Genomic DNA, 20,301 nt, shown 5'->3' with positions numbered 1-20,301 from the left:
TAGGCCTCTACTAAGCTTTGAAATAATTTTGTATTGGATATTGTTCTTAGTTAATGTCTTTAATTAAACTATCTTTTATAATTGATTTGTGGTGCATCTATTTTATATGAATAAAGTGAATTTCTTATAATCATCATATTTAAAACTGGTTCAGTCTAAGAATTAATGAAGACAGATAATTAAAGATTTAAAATTTAGCTGAAGTTGAAACGTAATTGAATTGGCAACATGTTGATTATTGATACTGTTCAATAAGTATTAATTTTTACATCAAGTAATAACCAATAATCTTTTTATATATTGGCATTAGTATAATAATTTTTTAATATTAATATATTAATTTATATTACATACTATTTAATAATTTTAATTTATATTAAGCAATTAATTTTTTTATAAATTAATATTTCCTTAATAAATACGTACAATTTTTATAAATTAATTTTAATATATTATCATATACCAGAAATATATCATTTTTTTCAATTAATATTACTTAATTTTTAATGGATAATATTTTTAAAATTAACTATCCAAAATATCAATAATAAATTTGTGCCATCAATAACAGCACTTTAGAGCTATCTATTTTATAGTTTTTTATCATACAGAAAGTTATCACATGTTACTAACTAATGACTATCATGTGTATAAAATGGCATCATTTGATAAAAAAAAAATTAATAAGAAAATCAAAACTCGATTAATTTGCATGACTCATGATCGGGTTTGATGAATTTTATAAATTTTAATGAGTTTTCGTAATTTTCAATTTTTAAATACTGACTAGACTAGCCATAGCCCAATTCCAAATTTTCTGATTAAATAATCTGGATTTCACAACTATACTTATAAGGTACATTAATATCATAATAATTTGACCACAACTAAGAAAAAATCCAAATAAAATATTCATATATATACATTATATTATATTTATTGATTATAAGAATAAGATACATCAAAATATAAAAGATTAATATTTTTTTTAAAATAACTTGGAGAAATTAATTTGTGCATCAAATAACTATAATACTTTTCTTTCTCAATAATAATAATATGATGGGATGAGGTAAACTTAAAAGTGAGGTAGGTGGCTATAGTTTAGTTATAAAATTGAAGGAGAAGTGCATATAGAAGTTGATTCCAAGTATCAGGAACAGCAGGTAGACACCAATGGCTGCAATCCATATCGTTGGGGCCTCCATGGCCATAGACGGAGGGATGGCCATCTTTTCTTAGCTGTGAAAGGGCAGTGACGTTAAGCAAGTACACTGGCTTTTGTATACCTCGCAATACTTTCTCTACAACGAGCTCTGCTGCGTGGGGACCCGCCGGATAATTTGGCCCTGAGACTGGCTGCTTTTGCCCCTCGCAGTACCTTGCTTTGTCCTCCCCCCAGTCACTTCCACTGTTTTCAAAACAACATATATAATAATAATAATAATAATAATAATATGCACTTGTAAGAAAGCTTGTTAATTTTATTTCATGAAAAGTAATTTATATATAAATGAATATTTTTTTTATAATATTAAATTATTAGCATGTATTAATATCACACATTCATAAAAAAATTTATATTTTAATAAAATTATTAAAATTTTAAAAAATAATTTAATTATTTTTTATAAAAATAACTTAATTTCTACTTTGATTAAAAAAATAACTTAGTTTTATTGATAAAAATTGTAAAATTTAGAATTTTAATTTGGTTGATTGAATAAAAATTTAATAAAATATTAAAATTAGCCAAATTAAAATCAATAAATTAAATTGTAATTCCACAAAAAGATATAGCTTTCCTTAATTCCATCATCAGGTAATGAAAATTAATGTAAGGTTTTGGGTAAAATTAATATGATAATGAACTTACTTGTTATGATCGGGTGAAACTCCTTGGAAGAAGACCATGGTTTTTGCAGGATGTACATTGGTGTCAACCCATTTAGCCCAAGTATTCAAAGCCTTCTCATATGCTACCAATCGATCCATGTCTTGGTACACATTGTTCCCCTCTTGGATAAAATTCCATCTAATTAACAATTGAAAAAAAAAACTAAATTATATACGAATACTTGACATACAATAATTATAGAAATAATAAGAGCAAAATATATATGTACGGTTGTTTTCTTCCAGTGTGAAGCCACCAATGCCAAGTATTGAATATCAAAACATCAATTCCTTTCCATAACTTTCCACCTTCAATGGAATCCAGTTTCAGAACAGCGCCTTTACTTTTATTCACTGTGTCTACTAGAAATGCATTGCGTGAAAACATCACTTTTGTTTTGTATTCCTGCAAAATAAGATTTTTAACATTTAGATATATTAATTATAGGATAAATTACATAAAAATATATATTTTGTGTGGAGAAAATATAATTTAGGTTACTTCCGTGCATTAATCCAGATTTATTATACTTAAACTCTAAACATCACATATATTACTGAAAAGTGACAAAATTCAAATATTATGTACATTGAATAAAAAATATAACTAAATGAAAAATGGAAATTCGAACATGCATTAGATTTTTTCTTTTATAATACTTTATTATTATATATTACTATAATTTTTTTTAGGAGAAAATTAGAAAAATGAGAATTTAAACCCAAATATAATAGCTAAATAATATATCTTTAATCGCTGAATTAAATAAGACTAGATAATTATCGTATTGTTCGCATTTGAGCAATGAATATTTCAATGACAATGATTTTCATCATGTAAAAAATATTACATAAGCATGCATGTAAAATTATAAAAATGTAGGATTGGAGAGGGAATGATATTCTCACCGAGAATGTGAAGGTGGAGAGGCCTCTGGTCCTCACGGAGGTATAGCTAACACTAGGAACAGCCACAAGAAGTATACACGTGAACGATTGCCATTGGTTCAAACTTAATGAATCTTCTACGAACATTATTCTCTTCCGTTTCACTTTTGATGAGAAATCTCTGCCGCTAAATCTACGTTAATGCCACCACACGGTAAATTCAGACACAAATATGAATTAGCTCAACTTAATAAATAAAATAAAATAAATATTTTTCTCTATATGAAGACTAATGTTTAAGCATTTAAAATCAAGAGATTTTAAATTTAATTCTCACTATTATTTAGTTATTATTTTATTTATTATTTAATTAGATTAATTATAAAAAAAATTAGTGGAATTATTAAATATTTTTTTTAAATTTGCTTCAAAATGCACTTTAATAGTTTAATGTTTATTTTGTACTACAAAACTTAAAGGGTTGAAATTTTTATAACCTTTTTCTCTTTATAAATTTATAATATAACAAAAAAAATTTTAAAAAGTGTTTAATAAAACTCATAATTTATCTATTTTGTTTCCATGTATCCAAGTATCTATCAATCTCTCTCTCCTCCCATGGTAGAGCTCAGATTTTTTCTCCCTTTTTATTTCAATTTATTTTTTAATTTTAAATTTTATATAAAAAGAAGAATCATCCTAATTTGAATATTGGTTTTACTTACTGAAAAAAAAATTAATTTAGTCTATTTTTAATTTTTTATTTAATTTAATTTAAAAAATTCAATTTAGCCTAAAATTCAAGAAAATTAAAAATTTGAGCACTTAATTTCTTTAGCTTAAATAAAAAAAAAAAAAGAAATTTAGTTTCAAAATTAAGAAACTGCACTTCTTAACGAAATATATACAAAAAGTATCCCTTGGTGCATTGTAACACCCCTAATTTTTAAATTTATTATTTTGTGGGTAAATATTAATATTTTATTTTATTTAAATTTTAGAAAATTATTTGAAATTTTTCGGATTTTAGAAATCGGGTTCGATTTTCCGAAAATATAAAACTTTGATGATTTTTAAAAATTAATTTAAAGACAAAGTGTCAAAACTAAAAATATATTTGGACTCTACGAATTTTTCTGAGTTTTTTAGAATTTTTTCAAAATTTTTGGGCCTCGTTTTCGGTCCCAAGGCAGAGTAAAAATTCAAAATTTTGTATCCTAAATTGGACCGACCGAATCGAACCAGATCGGACTGATCGAATCAGACCACCAGCTCTTTTTCTTCTTCCTTCTGCCGCGCGCCCGACACTTCTCCTTCCTCTCCCGTTCTCTCTCTCCTCTCACCTCCTCTCGCCGCGCCTCACCCCAACCTCCCCATTCATGCCGCGCCCCAGACCTCCCACCGCCCGACGCTCCAGCGGCGGAAAATGCGCGAAGTCCCCCTCAAGCGCATCGCCGCTTTTCTGGCCAAAAGTGGGCCGATCCGGCTACCGATCAGACAGGGTCTTGTGTCAAAACTCTTCTACACCTCGAGAGCTTTCCATAAACACCAAGAACACTAAAATCCATCAAGCGATTTGCCCAATTTTTGCCCAGGAAGTTTTAGCCTATTTTGACTTTTGGGCTAAATTTCTAGCAAACCATGAACCCCACGAGAAAATCAAGAGTACCGGAGTGCTCCACTCATCAAGGGGGTATTGTTGGCCCATTTTTCAGTGAGGCCAAACTTGCGAGACAGAGTCAGAGTTTCCTAGCACAGAGACCAGCAATTGATGCAGATTATAGAAAAGAGTACAGCAGGGTGAAGGTGGTGAGTTTGGATTTGCCAATGATGACGCCCTTATGCAAGGTTCCAGGATATGTGTGCTCGACGTGGACAATCTCAGAAATGAAATCATGTGAGAGGCACACTATACACTGTACAATGTCCACCCAGGCTCCACCAAGATATACCATGATGTGAAAGATAGCTATTGGTGGAATGGCATGAAGAGAGACATAATAAACTTTGTCTCCAAGTGCTTGACTTGTCAGAAGGTGAAGTTTGAACACCAAAGGCCGTCAGGGAAGCTGCAAGAGCTCCCTATCCCAGAATGGAAATGGGAAATGATTACTATAGATTTTGTAACGGGGTTGCCTTGTACCACGTGGGGATATGATTCGATATGGGTAATTGTAAACTGTCTAACTAAATCAGCTCATTTTCTGCCTATGAAGACCACATATTCTGTTGCACAGTACGCCTGGCTCTATATTCGAGAAATAGTTAGATTACATGGAGTTTCTGCTTCCATAATATTTGACAGAGGGCCCCAGTTCACTTCTCAGTTTTGAAGGAAGTTGCAGGAGGCACTTGGCACACAATTGAACTTTAGTACCGCTTTCCACCCTCAGACAGACGGGCAGTCCGAAAGGACAATCCAAACATTGGAAAACATGCGTCGCATGTGTGTTTTGGATTTTGGAGGTCAATGGGATAATCAGCTACCCTCGGTGGAGTTTGCCTACAACAACAGTTATCATGTCAGCATAGGGATGGCACCCTATGAGGCACTTTATGGCAGAAAGTGTAGGTCTTCTCTGTGTTGGACGGAAATGGGAGAAGCAAATTGCATGATATAGACCTAGTGCAATACACTTCAGATAGTTCCTTTAATCGTGAACGATTAAAAAAGCATTTCAGAGGCAGAGTTATGCAGATCCTAGACGGAGGGATGTAGAGTTTGCAGTAGACGATTACGTATTCCTAAAGGTTTCTCTGATGAAGGGAGTCATGAGATTTGGAAATAATGGCAAGTTGGCACCTCGCTATATTAGACATTTTGAGGTTACTGATAGAGTTGGAGCAGTTGCCTACCCGTTGGAGTTACCACCCAATCTTTCTCATGTTCATCATGTATTTCACATCTCCATGCTTTGGAAATATATACCTGATCCTTCTCATGTGCTACAGTCAGATGTAGTATAGCTGAAAGAAGACTTGACGTTTGAGGAGCAACATGTAGCCATAGTGGACTACCAAGTGAGGCAGCTAATGTAACAGCCTGATCCTTCTCCAGTTAGTCTTGTCCGCTTTGGCCCATGGGCCTCACGGTTGTCACTAGGGAGGGGTCATTCCCCAAAGCGCGCTGACCCGGTGAGGACGGCTCCCACAGATATGGCCCAAATCTTTTCTTCCCGTTCCGATGTGGGACACGGTTTCCACCTCGGTCGTAGGCTGGTTGAACAAGCACGTCCCAACCCCATCCCCTGGTCGTGACAAGCCCACTGGGCCCGCTGCGTCCTCGCACCACACACCGTACTAGAGGGAGTCCAGCTCTGATACCAAATTGTAACAGCCCAATCCTTCTCCAGTTAGTATTGTCCGCTTTGGCCCATGGGCCTCACGGTTGTCCCTTGGGAGGTTTCATTCCCAAAAGCGCTACCGACTGTGTGAGGAAGGCTCCCACATATATGGCCCAAATCTTTTCTTCCCGTTTCCGATGTGGGACACGAAGTTTCCACCCCAGTGCGTAGCTGGTTGAACAAGCACATCCCAACCCCATCCCTGGGTCGTGACATTTGGAGCACTCACACACCCAACACTGTCAAACAATAAGTATATGGGAGCTGATCCCCTATACAGCCCTCTTAATCCAACCTCTACCAGCGAGTGTCTCTTAAGCCGGACTTTCGTTTAATAAACCAAATGCGAGGTCCCAGCGAGTGTCTCTCAAGCCGTGTCTACCCTGAAGGATCGGGTCCCAGCGAGTGTCTCTCAAGCCGTGTCTACCCGTCCTGCCCATATCCAATACCATACCATACGCACGCCATGCACACACACTGCTCCAAATTACCACAAACAACATCCATGGCACTTCAACAATTATGAATGCAACATAAAACTTGCCTAGTATTTAACTACATAGATACATATTTATAAGTGATGCATGGGCGTGCTTGAACATATAATAATATCGAAATTACAATTAAAATTAATATTTTACTCACAGATTTAACCGAAGTCATTGTGGCGGTTGGGCGGAGGAGGAAGGCTGTCCTGGCTCACCTGATAATTTTATTATAATTATTTAGTACATTTGACTCAATACAAACTAAGAAAAGACCAAAGATCTCCTAAGTCATGTCGAAAATCCAGCAGAGTCTCCCCTATACCTAGGACCTACCCAACCTGCAAAAGGGCTTAAAAAGCACTTCTATATCCATAAACCATGCACCCACAACTCAATCACATCACACAACCCCAAATAGTCAACCATCACAATATGAAAAATTACAGTTTAGTCCTTATAATTAACCCTTTTGCCAAAACTACCCAAATGAGCTTTAAAAATTCTAAAACTTTGCCCTACAGTCCTTAGCATTATTACTAAGCTAATGCAAAAGGAATTAAAATTTTCTAAGCTACTATAAATATTTTATGGATTTTTAATCCCATTCAAGCATTGGATAATTAAGAAAAAGTAAGGTTCGGGTTTACCTATGCCGATTCCGACCTCGGGAACGCGCTCGGGACGTTTGACAATGGTAGGGTAGCCAAAATCTCGACCTAATTCCAAGACTTTTCAGAGCATGCTCACAGCCCGAAATTTACTGATTTGACAACCATTGAATTTCCGTGAATTGAAAGTATCTACACGAACCCCACAACACGGGGGTTAGTATATAATTTTCACAGAATTTTCTAAGCTCATTAATGCTCGGAAAAGCACTATGAAGTTTCGTGGGACCCACTGAAAAACGATATCAAAAAATTTTGAAATTTATATTGCCGCGAAACTCTCGATGAGTCGAGCACTCCGGTACTCTAAATTTTCTCGTGGGGTTCACGGTTTGCAAGAAATTTAGCCCAAAAGTCGAAATGGGCTAAAATTTCTTGGACAAAAATTGGGCAAACCGCTCGATGGATTTTGGTGTTCTTGGTGTTTATGGAAAGCTCTCGAGGTGTAGAAGAGTTTTGACACAAGACCCGGTCTGATCGGTAGCTGGATCGGTCGGATTTTGGCAGGGAAAGCAAAGCGACGCTCGCGCGTAGGGGGGGGGGACTTTGCGCGTATTTTCCGGTGGCCTGGAGCATTGGCCAGCGGTGGGGAGGTGCTGGGCCGGAGCGCCGGCGAGTGGGGAGGGCTGGGGTGGTGGCGGCGGCGGCACGGCGAGAGGAGGTTAGAGGAGAGAGAAAATGGGAGAGGAAGGACAAGTGTCGGGCGTGTGGTGGAAGGAAGAAGAAAAAGAGCTGGCCGGTCCAATCCGGTCCAGTTCGATTCGGCCGGTCCAATTCAAAATACAAAATTTTAAATTTTACTCTGCCTTGGGATAGAAAACGAGGCCTAAAAATTCCAAAAAAATTCTATAAAATTCGTAGAGTCCAAATATATTTTTAGTTTTGCCACATGATATTTAAATTAATTTTTAAAAATCATCAAAGTTTTATATTTTCGGAAAATCGAACCAGATTTCTAAAATTTGAAAAATTTCAAATAATTTTCTAAAATTTAAATAAAATAAAATATTAATATTTACCTACACAATAATAAATTTAAAAATTAGGGGTGCTACATTCTTTCCCTCTTATAAAAAATTCATCCTCGAATTTTTACACAAGGCAAAATAAAGTACAGAATTACACATTGAATAGATAAGGGTACTTGCTACGCATGTCCCGCTCTGACTCCCAGGTGCACTATTCCATTGACTGGCTCCTCCACAAAACCTTAACCATAGGGATCTGTTTTGATCTTAGCTGTAATGGCCCGGCCCACTAGTGATATTGTCCGCTCTGGGCTGAAGCCCTCACGGTTTTAAAACGCGTCAATAGGGTTCTGAATCGTCAACTTATGAACCCAAAGATCTCCCGTGTTTTGTCGATGTGGGATTTGCCTAGGGTGTTACAATCCACCCCCCTTATGGGACTCAGCGTCCTCGCTGAGGTTTGGCCCACCATCGTTCAAGGTTGCACGCGGAGCGGCTCTGATACCACAAATGTAATGGCCCGGCCCACTAGTGATATTGTCCGCTCTGGGCTGAAGCCCTCACGGTTTTAAAACGCGTCAATAGGGGTTACGAACTGTCAACTTATGAACCCAGCATCTCTCCCGTGTTTTATCGATGTGGGATTTGCCTAGGGTGTTACACCAAATTGCCTTTTTGCTATTATGATATGAAAATATTGACGATGTTGCATTTCACTCTGCAGGGTGCATTAGCTTTAGATAGCTATAGAGATTATGGTTAAAATTGATATTTTACTCTCTGAGTCGAATGCTCACTCTTGTTCATCTATTTTTTCCAGGCTACAAGAGGATTATTTGTTGTGGCTAACTTGCTCTTCTTCTTCGCAAGTCCATTGATAGCATTTAATGTATTCTGTATAATTGAGTTAAATTTTTAGACTCTGCATGTGTTAAAAGTACTTATTTTATTTTGGACCTGTATTATAAAAGTTATGTTGGACTTGTAAGATTATTAATTATGTGCATGATGGGATTGGATGAGGGAGCTAAGCTCTCATTTGAGTTATGACCTTTTTATTATGTGAAAGGTAAGCTGAGTTCCCCAATTTATTATATATTGTGTTTACAGGTCGAGCGAGTTAAAAATTTCCCGTTAAATGATCCATTTTATGGCCGGACTCTATCCGATTGAATTCTTGAAATTGAGCCCAAATGGGCCTTAGGACTCTCCCGTTTTCTCTCTCCTCTCACCTTCTCTCGCCGTGCCGCCGCCGCCACCACCCCAGCCCTCCCCACTCGCCGGCGCTCCGCCCCAGCACCTCCCCACCGCTGGCCAATGCTCCAGGCCACCGAAAAACACGCGCAAAGTCCCCCCCCCCCTACGCGCGAGCGTCGCTTTGCTTTCCCTGACAAAATCCGGCCGATCCAGCTACCGATCAGATCAGGTCTTGTGTCAAAACTCTTCTACACCTCGAGAGCTTTCCATAAACACCAAGAACACCAAAATCCATCGAGCGGTTTGCCCAATTTTTGTCCAAGAAATTTTAGCCCATTTCGACTTTTGGGCTAAATTTCTTGCAAACCGTGAACCCCACGAGAAAATTTAGAGTACCGGAGTGCTCCACTCATCGAGAGTTTCGCGGCAATATAAATTTCAAAATTTTTTGATATCGTTTTTCAGTGGGTCCCACGAAACTTCATAGTGCTTTTCCGAGCATTAATGAGCTTAGAAAATTCTGTGAAAATTAGATACTAACCCCCGTGTTGTGGGGTTCGTGTAGGTACTTTCAATTCATGGAAATTCAATGGTTGTCCGGGTCTGTAAATTTCAGGCCTGGCAGACAGGCTACCAAAAAAGTTTTGGAATTAGGTTGAGATTTTGGCTACCCCACCATTGTCAGACGTCCCGAGCGTGTTCCCAAGGTCAGAATCGGCAGGTAAACCCGAATCTTGCTTTTTCTTAATTATCTTGTGCTTGAATTAGATTAAAAATCCATAAAATACTCGTGGTAGCTTAGAAAATTATAATTCCTTTTGCATTAGCTTAATAATAATGCTAAGGACCGCGGGGCAAAGTTTTAGAATTTTTAGAGCTCATTTGGGTAGTTTTGGCAAAAGGGTTAATTATAAGGACTAAACTGTAATTTTCAATATTCTGATTGTTGACTATTTGGATGTGCTCAGGAGGGGTTGTGTGATGTGATTGAGTTGTGAGCGTGTGGTTTGTGGATATAGAAATATGTTTTAAGCTCTTTTGCAGGTTGGGTAAGTCCTAGGTATAGGGGAGACTCTGTCTGATTTTTGGCACGACTTAGGACATCTTTGGTCTTTTCTTAGTTTGTATTGAGTCAAATGTATTAAATAATTATAATAAAATTATCAGTTGAGCCAGGACAGCCTTCCTCCTCCGCCCAACAGCCTTCCTCCTCGGTTAAGTCTGTGAGTAAAATATTAATTTTAATTGTAATTTCAATATTATTATATGTTTAAGCATGCCCATGCATCACTTATAAGTATGTATTTATGTAGTTAAATACTAGGCAAGTTTTATGTTGCATTCATAATTATTGAAGTGCCATGGATGTTGTTTGTGGTAATTTGGAGCAGTGTGTGTGCATGGCGTGCGTATGGTATGGTATTGGATATGGGCAGGACGGGTAGACACGGCTTGAGAGACACTCGCTGGGACCCGATCCTTCGGGGTAAACACGGCTTGAGAGACACTCGCTGGGACCTCGCATTTGGTTTATTAAGCGAAAGTCCGGCTTAAGAGAACTCACTGGTAGAGGTTGGATTAAGAGGGCTGTATAGGGGATCAACTCCCATATACTTATTGTTTGACAGTGTTGGGTGTGTGAGTGCTCCAAATTGCCTTTTTGCTATTATGATATGAAAATATTAACGATGTTGCATTTCACTCTGCAGGGTGCATTAGCTTTAGATAGCTATAGAGATTATGGTTAAAATTGATATTTTACTCTCTGAGTCGAATGCTCACTCTTGTTCATCTATTTTTTCCAGGCTACAAGAGGATTATTTGTTGTGACTAACTTGCTCTTCTTCTTCGCAGATCCATTGATAGCATTTAATGTATTCTGTATAATTGAGTTAAATTTTTAGACTCTGCATGTGTTAAAAGTACTTATTTTAGTTTGGACCTGTATTATAAAAGTTATGTTGGACCTGTAAGATTATTAATTATGTGCATGATGGGATTGGATGAGTGAGCTAAGCTCTCATTTGAGTTATGACCTTTTTATTATGTGGAGGGTGAGCTGAGCTCCCCAATTTATTATATATTGTGTTTACAGGTCGGGCGAGTCAAAAAATCCCCTTTAAATGATCCATTTTATGGCCGGACTCTATCCGATTGAATTCTTGAAATTGGGCCCAAATGGGCCTTAGAGTTGGGTTGAGAAACTGTTAGGCTTACTACGGGTCTCGGAGGCTTTAGGCTGGCCCAGGTCCTAGTGCCGATCCGGCCCATAAGTTGGGTCGTGACATGCATGATGTTTGCGGATGATATAGTTCTATTAGATGAGACGTAAGAAAGAGTCAATAAAAAGCTAGAGTTTTGGAGAAGTACTCTAGAGTCAAAGGGTTTTAAGTTAAGTAGAACGAATACATAATACATGCATTGCAAGTTTAGTAAAGGTCGAACTGGTGAAAGGGAATGAGTTAATTTGGATAGAGTGATACTGTCCCAAAGTAATCATTTTAAATATCTCGGCTCAGTCCTTCAAGTAGATGGGGGATGTGAGGAGGATGTTAGTCATAGGATTACAGCTGGATGGTTGAAGTGGAGATGTACCACGAGAGTTTTATGTGATCGCAAAATTCCCAATAAGTTGAAAGGAAAATTTTACCGTACAGTCATACGACCGGCCATTTTATATGGTAGTGAGTGTTAGGCACTGAAGGAGTCGCACATGTCTAAGATAAGAGTTGCGGAGATGAGAATATTAAAGTGGATGAGTGGCCATACTATACTAGATAAAGTCCGTAATGAGAGTATTAGAGAAAAAGTAAGAGTGGTACCTTGAGGATAAGTTGGGAGAATGGAGACTGAAGTGATTTAGTCATGTGAAGTGTAGACATACGGAGGCTCCAATTAGACAAGTAGAACACATCATGGTAGAGGATAGAAAGAAAAAAAGAGGTAGACCTAAACTGACTTGGAGGACAGTAGTATAACAATACCTAAAAACATTACACATTTCCGATGATTTAATCCAAAATTGTTTAGAGTAGAGAAAGAGAATCCATACAGCCGACCCCAAATTTTCGGGATAAAGGCTTAGTTGAGAGAGATATTTCATATTTTTAATTTTAATTTGAGATATAATAATAACTAATCATTTTGTTGCATGAATTATTTATTTTTTATTTTATTAACATAACTTAATATATATTTTTTATATTTCATATTTTTATAGTTATATTATAAAACTTTGATTAATTATAATTTTTTTTAAGTGTTAATAAATAAATAAGTTGATTAATAGATTATGTAAAAAAGTTAATTAATAGATTATTTTTATTATTTCTAAATTAGTTTATGCATACCAATAGAATGATAAACAAAGTAAAAAAAAAAAAAAAATTGCCACATTACAGTTATAGAAGTATCACTCTTAAAATTTGCAGACCTTAAATATAAGAAATATTTTTAAAAATAAATTTTTAAATTTTATAAATAATATTTAAAAAATAATTCATATTTTTTTAATATAATAAAAATTTTAATTAAAAAATTATTGATTTTTAGAATATATAACATAATAAGCGGAGTTTTATAATATCTAAAATTATAAACTTAATAATTTTAAAATTCTTAAAAGATGTAGTGAAAGAATTTTAAATAATTATTATTTTATATGAGATAAAATTTTTAATATTTCAAATTTTAAAACTTCATTCTCCATATTAGAGACTAGGGATTTTTCCTTTGCGTTTTGCCATTTTTTTTCAAAAGGTGTGGCCATAATTAAAAGTTTGGAGGTTGGAAATTCTTTGGCGGGTTTGCTGCGTCTGACTGCTCATGTCTTCTCTTAATACGATAAGACTAAGTAAAGTCTTCTAAGTCCTGTAAAGGTCTGGCCAGTTGAGAGAGAGAGAGAGCCACTGATATAGGCATGGGCTTTGAAGATAGTTTCATGTCTTTTGAGTCTTTCTGTTCACACCTGTGTGTGTCTTTGATGGGAGAAATTACGCCATACCATAAAATTTCTCCTTTGACGGGTCTTTCACGACTTGATAGCTGTAAAGATCTGGCCAAAGTAAGGGATGGGCTCTAATTAAGGTAGGAAATATTAAGGGGCTGTTCAGCGATGAAAAACAGTTTTCTTTTTGCGTTTTCAATTTTCTAAGAAAATTATTATTTTTATTTTTTATAAAAAAATATGAAAAATATATTTACTTATATGAATAATAGAAAAATATTTTATAGTTAAAAATTAAAAAAATTATTAATATCTTTCATTGTTAAAAAATAATTTAAATTATTGTGGAATATATTTAAAATTTTATTTTTATTTTTAAAATTTTTAATATATGTTTTTTATTTAGTTTTTAATAATAAAATTAATTTTTTATTATTGTAAATATTTTTTTTAAATAATTATTCAATTTTAATTATAAAAAGTATATTTTTGTTATGAAAAAATAATTATTTTCCTTTTAGAAAATAATTTGAAAATAAAATTTTTGCAATAAAGAAAAACAATTGAAAGTTGTTTTCCATATTTTAATTAAATTTTAGAAAATTAAAAAATTAAAATTTTCATTTTTATTTAAAAAATTGACACATGTGAATATGAAAACATTTTTCAAAAAACTATTCTACAAGTGAACAGGCCTTAGGTGACCAAATAGTGTCCTCTTTCAGATATGTGGACAGTGAGAGGAAGAAAAATAATTAAAAAAAAAAAAAAAGAGGATTCACACTTTTTCTTATTTAGAAAAAATTAAAAGAAGCAAAAATTTTCTTGTTATTTTTTCTCTAATTAAGACAGAAATTTAAAAAAAAAATGTGAAGAAAAGTTGCTTTTAACATGAAAAATCACAAAATTATCTTTTTAATTTAATTTTTTTTAAGAATATATAAAATAAAATTATGAATTTATCACAACTTTCTTTCCTCTTTTTATTTTTAACTCATTTAAAATAAAAAAAAATAACTTTATTTTATTTTTATTTCTTTTATTTTTCTTTTATCTCAATAAAAATACATAAAATAATAAAAAAATATTATTTATTTTCCTTCCTTTATTTTCTTTTCCCTTTAAAAAGTTTTTCAAACTCATTGACCTTAACATTTTGATGCATTGGAGAAAATGAAAAGAAAGAGGTAAAAAATTGTTTCTTTAAATTATCTTATTTGAATATTAAATAGGAAAGAGCAAGGGAGAGAAAAATAAAAGAAATGAGGTGAAACTTTATTTCTCAACTCTTTATAATTAACTTAAAATATTTTCTTTTAAATTTATGAAAATTTGAGAGAAACGTGTGTTATTTATAGAGGTATGCAGTTTCAATTTGATATGATTTCAGTTTCAAACTTCAATTTTTTTTATTTTTTTAGAATTGAAATCGAATCATTAATATTAAACTAACAAGCTAACATAAAAATGAAGACTTATTTAAAAAAATTAATAAGTAAAATCAAATTTACAATCCTCACATAAAAAATAAAAGTTAGCACTAAACATCAATAATAAGCCGTATAATATTTGCATCACAAATATAAAATAATACCAAATTAGTAAGCATAGCATAAAGTCAAATTTTATTGCCACATTTTTTACTCTAAAAAACTACAATCACTTTCAAGTTCTAAAGCATTCTTTCAATACGATAATACCTTCATTTTCATATAATTAATTTCATTACAAAAAAAAAGTGAGTTTAAAGAAAAATATTATTAAAATACCAACAAAAATAATAATTCAAACATATAAATAACAATACTAATATAAAAATATATTTTACATATAATTCTTAATAAGTATATTATATTATTTTCACCTATTTATTGATTATATAATATTTAACTAGAAGATACATATATAATTAAGTATTAGAAAATATATTATATGACTAAAAGGTAATTTAACCATATAATTAATTATTATAAAGTGATTTAATGCATTGATAATTAAAAGGAATAAAATTTAATATTAGATTATAGATATAATTCTACTCAACTTATATAATATTTCTAAAAAATCATAATATATATATATATATATATATATATATATATATATAAAATCAGATTTTCAATTTGGTTTGATTCTTAATAAAAAATAAGAATCGAATCAAAATAGTAAAATAAATTTTACTTGGTATAGTTTGATTTTTATAATAACGATTCTTTTTTGATGTCACACCCCTAATTATTTATATTAAAATACTTAAATGTCTTCTTAAAATATAATAGACATAAAAAATAAAGTGTAACATTAAGATTGAGCTTCACATACTAACATTTTTGGCTCCTGAAACTCGATTATCCAAACGGTAGAATGATGTAAAATCTTAGAATTCATGCTAATCTTAGAATCATGCATAAGCATCAAATCATAAAAATATTTTTGTCAAAAAGAAAAATTAATTCAGCCAATAAGATTTAATCATTGTTTCCGTTAATTAAAGAATTTGAGTCCTACTAATCATCATTTTTAGTGGACGATCAGTAAATTACACTATAATTTCTTAATAAGGCTAGTGGTGTGCCTTAACCTGTACTAATATATTCTCCCCTCACTTAATTTTTTTTAAATAAAATAAAAAATATATTTTTTATTATACCTTGACATTTTTTTTACTTTATTTTAAGGTAGAAAATATTAAGGGTGTATTCAATTTTCTAAGAAAATTTTTATTTTTATTTTTTTATAAAAAAAAATATGAAAAATATATTTACTTATATAAATAATAGAAAATTATTTTATAGTTAAAAAAAAAATTATTAATATCTTTCATAGTTACAAAAATAATTTAAATTATTGTAGAATATATTTAAATTTTTATTTTTATTTTTAAAATTTTAATATATGTTGTTTATTTAGTTTTTAATAATATAATTAATTTTTTTTATTATTGTAAAAATTTTTTTTAAATAATTATTCAATGTTAATTATAAAAAGTATCATTTTTGTTGTAAAGAAATCATTATTTTCCTTTTAGAAAATAATTTGAAAATAAAATTTTTGTAATAAAGAAAAGCAATTGAAAGTTGTTTTCAATATTTTAATTAAATTTTAAAAAATTAAAAAATTAATTTTTCGGTTTTTCATTTGTGAATATGAAACTGTTTTTTTGATATTCTTAAAAAACTTTTTTCAGAAAACTATTCTACAAATGAACAAGTCTTGGGTGACCAAATGGTCCTCCACTTATAGATATGTGGACAATAAGAGGAAGAAAAATAATTAAAAAAAAAAAAAAGATAAAGAGGATTCACACTTTAGAAAAAAATTAAAAGAAGGAAAAATTTTCTTGTTATTTTCTCTATAATTAGGACAGAAATTTAAAAAAAAAAATGTGAAGTAAAGTTGCCTTTCAAATGAAAAATCACAAAATTATCCTTTTAATTTAAGTTTTTCTTTAAGAATATATAAGATAAAATTGTAAATTTATCACAACTTTCTTTCCTTTTTTTATTTTTAACTCATTTTAAATAAAAAATAACTTTATTTTTATTTCTTTTATTTTCCTTTAATCTCAATAAAAATAAATAAAATAATAAAAAATATTATTTATTTTCCTCTCTTTATTTTCTTTTCCTTTAAAAAGTTTTTCAAACTCACTGACCTTAACATTTTGTTGCATTTGAAGGAAATGAAAAGAAAGAGGAAAAAAAATTACTTCTTTAAATTATCTTATTTGAATATTAAATAAAAAATAATAAGGGAGAGAAAAATAACAGAAATGAGGTGAAATTTTATTTCTCAATCTTTATAATCAACTCAAAATATTTTTCTTCAAAACTGTGAGAAAATGAAGAGAAATGAGTGTTATTTATAAGGGTGTGTAATTTTAATTTGATATGGTTTCAGTTTCAAACTTCAATTTTTTCTTTTTTTTTAGAATCAAAACTTAACCATTAATATTAAAATAAAAAACTAACAAATTAGTATAAAAATAAATATTTATTTAAAAAAATTAATAAATAAATTCAAACTTACAATCCTCACATAAAAAAATACAAGTTAGCACTAAACATTAATAATGAGTCATATAATATTTGCATCACAAATACAAAATAATACCAAATCAGTGAGCATAGCATAAAGTCAAGTTTTATTGTCACATTTTTTACTCTAAAAAACTTTAATCAACTTTCAAGTTCTAAGCATTCTTTCAATACGATGACACCTTTATTTTCATATAATTAATTTCATTACTTGAAAAAGAAAGTGAGTTGAAAGAAAAAATATTATTAAAATACCAATAAAAATAATAATACAAACATATAAATAACAATACTAATATAAAAAAATATATTTTAAATATAATCCTTAATATATATTTTACATATAATCCTCAATAGGTATATTATATTATTTTCACATATTTCTTGATTATATAATATTTAACTAGAAGATACATATATAATTAAGTATTAGAAAGTATATTATATGACTAAAAGGGAATTTAACCATAAAATTAATGATTATAAGGTGATTTAATATATTGATAAATAAAATTAACAAAATTTAATATTAGATTATATATATAATTTTACTGAACTTATATAATATATCTAAAAACTCATAAAAAAAATATATATGTATAAAATTAGATTTTCAATTTGGTTTGATTCTTGAAAAAGAAAAAAAAATCAGAATTGAATCAAAATAATAAAATAAATTTACTCGATATGGTTCGATTTCTATAATAACGATTTTTTTTTGATACCACACCTCTAATTATTTATATTAAAATACTTAAATGTCCTTTTATAATATAGTAGACGACATAAAAAAATAAAGTATAATATTATTTTAAGAGAGAAATTATATTATCTTGTATTTTAATAATCTATCAAACAACAAAATGTAATTTTTTTTTCTTTTCAATTCTTTTATTTAATTTCTTCATTTCTCATGCAGCATTAAGTATCCAAGGGGCAAATGTCTGGGGTTTATGGAGATTCTTTCGTGCATTTGCTGGGTCTTTATGTTCACATCTGTGTTGTGTGACTTGACTTGAAATTAACAAGGTCTAATTTTAAGTTTCGTGATCAAATTGACTCACAAAGTGGAAAATTATCTGCTCCATTGAATTTAATTCAACTTTTGAAATTCAGTTTTCTTCATTTTACATTTTCAATCGCCTGTTCCCATTCATTCATCAATTCTGTCCCTTCGCTAAATCAACATTCACACTGAACTAAGTGTATTATTCTATTTTTATCAGTTATTTACTTTTTTTTAATATAATAAGTAATTGATTTAATAGTATAAAACTTAACATTATAAGATATTTGATATTAAAAATAATAATAATCAACACCATTCACATAATATTAAATGTTGGTATCAATTCAATACTGTTAAATAATTTTAATTATGGTACTTGCTGTTTATTCTTTTTGACAAAAAGTTTTTGTGTTTTAGAAGTAAAATAATTTGCTGTTAAAATCCTTTTTTTTTAAATATTTATAGTGTTGATTTTAATTATAATCATCTGTTAGCTTATTTCAAATATTTGCTAATTTTATTAGAAAAAAAATTATTATTTAATCTTTATATTTTAATAAAATTAACTATTTAGTGTCTTATTTAAAAAATATATTATTTAGTTTATATATTTTATGTCTCTTAAGCTATTTAGTATATTTGTCAAATTTTTTATTAGTCAAAGGTTTAATGTCAGTAGAATTACTATTTAGTTTTTTAGTAAAACTAATTAGTTAGTTCCTGTATTTTAAAAAATATATTAGTTGGTATCTGTAATTTGGGTTTATTAATTCTTTAATTTCTCATATTATTTTTTTTACCCAAATTACGACCGTATCCCTCTTATTTTTTTCTTATCCTTCATTATTTTTCTCTTTCCATATTTCTTCTCATTTTCACCCATACCCTTCTGCCTTTTATTCTCTTTCTATTTTTCATCTTTTGATAGAAATTGGTACACGCTATACATATAAAAGATTAATTAATTCTCCTAAATTTTAAAGTAATTAAGGTAATAATATAGGAAAATTATTTTCAAATAAAGAAAATACAAAAATGATGTGGAGAGAATTGAATGAAAATAATTTAAACAATACAAAAAAAATGTGATTGCAGATTTAGTCTTTCTACAATAAATTTTCAAGTAGAAATATATTTGTCAAAATATAGAGACTAACTAATTAGTTTAATTAAATTAAAGGGACTAAATAGTAGTATTTTTCAAAATACAATGATCAACTAATTATTTTCACTAAAATAGAGAGATTAAATAATAGTTTAACACGCATTAACTAAAAGAAAATTTAACAAAAAAAAATTAAATAATTTAATAAAAATAAAATATAAAGACTAAATAGTATATTTTTTTTAGAAATACATAAATTAAAGAATTAATTTTATTAAAATATAAAACTAAACAATATTTTCCCTATAAGATATGCTCACATTTTTTTTTTTTACTCACACTACAAAAAACAGACACATTGCTTTAGCATTTATTAAAAAAAAAAAAAAAGACATTTAAGTGTTACCAAATATATTAATTAAACTACTAGTCAAACGTTAAACTGGTGTTATATTTTCTTCGAGTTTCAAAAAATTATTAACATCACATATATGCTTAATTAGGGGATCATTGGACAAGTTCACATGGTGCATTAAATTCTATAAATAATGGTTATTTGCATCACTGGAGACCAATCCGCACATGCAATCCAAATTAAACCCAGTAAAAATTAAGCTTTCTCACACGTATCCAATGGTGCCCTGGCTATCCTTTTCCGTACATATTATTGTTCTTGTTCTTGCTTGCAACATCTTGGCTGCCTCTGGCAATAATGAGACAGACCTGCTTGCCTTGCTCAAATTCAAGGCCGACAT

General features: G+C 30.6%; 1 protein-coding gene across 1 annotated transcript; it reads right to left on the bottom strand.

Moving 5' to 3' along the window:
• Positions 1-1,089: 1,089 nt before the first annotated feature.
• LOC131182821 (protein trichome birefringence-like 43) lies at positions 1,090-20,301 on the bottom strand. Its single transcript, XM_058152147.1, has 7 exons — positions 20,173-20,301; positions 9,485-9,562; positions 4,128-4,270; positions 2,806-2,977; positions 2,127-2,302; positions 1,877-2,035; positions 1,090-1,411 (listed from the first exon to the last, which is right to left on the bottom strand). Exons 1-7 carry the CDS (start codon positions 20,299-20,301, stop codon positions 1,105-1,107), a joined length of 1,164 nt encoding a protein of 387 aa, XP_058008130.1. The 3' UTR covers positions 1,090-1,104.

The sequence above is a fragment of the Hevea brasiliensis genome, chromosome 9 (genome assembly GCF_030052815.1).
Source record: "Hevea brasiliensis isolate MT/VB/25A 57/8 chromosome 9, ASM3005281v1, whole genome shotgun sequence".
Classification (NCBI taxonomy): Eukaryota; Viridiplantae; Streptophyta; class Magnoliopsida; order Malpighiales; family Euphorbiaceae; genus Hevea; species Hevea brasiliensis.
The sequence above is the reverse complement of the archived record's forward strand: the minus strand, read 5'-3'. Positions and strand labels throughout refer to the sequence as shown.

Coding starts and splice junctions, on each gene's coding strand:
- LOC131182821 (XM_058152147.1), bottom strand. CDS start 20,301: ATGTCGGCCTTGAATTTGAGCAAGGCAAGCAGGTCTGTCTCATTATTG. Junction 2,036..2,126: donor CACACTGGAAGAAAACAACC/GTACATATATAT, acceptor ATTGTTAATTAG/ATGGAATTTTATCCAAGAGG. Junction 1,412..1,876: donor GTTTCACCCGATCATAACAA/GTAAGTTCATTA, acceptor TTTTGAAAACAG/TGGAAGTGACTGGGGGGAGG.